Here is a 2,302-nt window from a genome sequence, read left to right as displayed (position 1 = left end):
CTGCTGCCCCACCCGGCCGCCCCGGGTCGGGTCGCACACGGATGCCCGCTGCCCCGGGTCGCAGATAGCAGGCCCGGATGGCAGCAGGACAGGTGGGATGGCGCTGTCCCGTCCTGCCTGCAGTATGCAAATTAACCGCCATCTTTGTTGGTGGTTAATTTGCATATCGCTCTGATTAGCCAGTGGGAGGCGTAGCAAAGGTATGGTCAATTACCATGTTTGTCTATTATTAGATAGGAAGGATACAAGAGCCTAAGCGACCTGAACGACTGGAACGACTGGTCGCTATAATACGCACCAACCACCAGCGGGCAGATGCTCAACGCAGGAGCTGCCTCCTGGTGGACAGTGCGCTCCACAGCCAACCTTCCCCAGCCAGCCAACCAGTGTCTCTGTCCACTGTCCATTGGTTATGCTGAGCATTGGTTTGCAGCGGTTCTCAACCTGTGGGTCGCGACCCCTTTGGCGGTCGAACGACCCTTTCACAGGGGTCGCCTAAGACCATCCTGCATATCAGATATTTACATTATGATTCATAACAGTAGCAACATTACAGTTATGAAGTAGCAACGAAAATAATTTTATGGTTGGGTCACAACATGAGGAACTGTATTTAAAGGGCCAGAAGGTTGAGAACCACTGGTTTAGAGGAAGAACTTCAAAACTGAAAAATAAAAATGGCTTAGTAAACTAAACAGAAAATAAAGTCATGAGATTAGTAGAGGGGTTGGATGGAACAGTCAGACATTTTTCAGGGATTAGCTTTATGCTATCTTATCTTTTTAGAAAAGTATTGGTACAAACAGAGCATTTAGAATGCAGCTCTTTATAACTGAATTTTAAAAGCATGTTAGTCTTATAGAAGCATGTAACAGACTGTGGAATCTCAGAGTGAAGGCGGGGGTAGGGAGTGGGTGGGAAGAGATCAACCAAAGAACTTTTATGCATAGATGCATAACCCATAGACACAGACAAATGGCTTGGGATGGGGCATGGGGTAGGCTATAAGGGATCAATGCGGGGAGGGGAAAGGGGGACATATGTAATACTTGCAACAATAAAGATTTCATTAAAAGAAAAAAAGAGTGTGTTAGTCTTTTTTAACAATCTAATATGTGCTTTTAGATTTTTTCAGAGGCCCCACAGTATCAAATATCCGCCTGGCTGGTTTAGAGTATGTCCTACACTTCACTGCACTGAATGGGAAGATTTACTTTCGAAGCTATAAGTAAGTGTATTTCTTAGCATGTTTTTATTAATCCCCATGGTTAGTATTTTAGTGTGACTGTTTTTTAGAGCTCAGACTTAGAATTGATGTTGGGCCAAATGTGTGTTTCGAGAGCTTGAAGAATACCAGTGCCACAGTCGCTCTGTGCTGAGCCTTAATTTTGCCATTCTCCTTCCTGCTCACTGCTGTCTGAACCTTACTTTTCCAGGGCCCTGGAGACCTATCGCTGCACTCCTTCTGAGCTTAGAGCACTAATGCAGTATTTTTTTTTTAAATATATATTTTATTGATTTCAGAGAGGAAGGGAGAGAGAGAGAAACATCAATGATGAGAGAGAACCATTGATTGGCTGCCTCCTGCACACTCCACACGGGATCACGCCTGCAACCCAGGCTTGTGCCTTGACCAGGAATTGAACTGTGACCTGGTTTAAAGATCGACGCTCAACCACTGAGCCACACCAGCCAGACCACTAATGCAGTCTTGACCCTCCCTACCTTTAAGCAGTATCTCCTTAATCTTCTTGACTAGATTTAGAGCACCAAGCCGCAAAGACCTAGGCCAGGCAAAGCAGATTTCAAAACCCTGAGTCTAAAAAAATAGAGTCTGAAAGGAATAAGATTCAGTGCCTATATTCATTTTACCCTCTTTTCTTCAGCCAAGGCCTTCTGTCCTTACCCCCACCACAGCTCATTTTGTTTTTATTAAAAAGCTTAATGACATGCTACAATTGTGCTTTTGAGTTGATAGAGCCCAGGCTTTCCTAGAGAGTACATTGACTCCAACAAACTGCCTTCCTTTGAACACCAACTTCAGACTGATGTTTCCTGTGAATTGTGGCCTGGCAGGGCAGCCTGAAAGCCAGCAGCTTAGTGTTGATAGGTGGTTGACCAGCTTATGTCCAGTGAGTGTCCAAATGAAACTAAATATTCATGTCTTTTGTCAGTATTTTCCATCTTTGTCTCAATTATATTGAGTCAGATATTCAGTTCTTACCATATGACTAATACTACCACCACTTGTTTTTCCATTTTCATCTCCTTTAAATAATAATAGAAGGAAATGCAATAAAAT

The 2,302-nt window shown here is 43.8% G+C and overlaps 1 protein-coding gene across 1 annotated transcript in view; it reads left to right on the top strand.

Annotated features, from left to right (window-relative positions):
• Positions 1–2,302, top strand: part of RPF2 (ribosome production factor 2 homolog) — a 35,848-nt gene that overhangs the window by 26,562 nt on the left and 6,984 nt on the right. The window contains exon 8 of the mRNA XM_005883748.2: positions 1,126–1,228. Coding sequence (XP_005883810.1) covers positions 1,126–1,228 — 103 coding nt within the window. The remainder of the gene's footprint in view (positions 1–1,125; positions 1,229–2,302) is intronic.

This window comes from Myotis brandtii, unplaced genomic scaffold, assembly GCF_000412655.1.
Source record: "Myotis brandtii unplaced genomic scaffold, ASM41265v1 scaffold8, whole genome shotgun sequence".
Classification (NCBI taxonomy): domain Eukaryota; kingdom Metazoa; phylum Chordata; class Mammalia; order Chiroptera; family Vespertilionidae; genus Myotis; species Myotis brandtii.
This window is presented reverse-complemented; position numbering and strand designations above follow the sequence as displayed.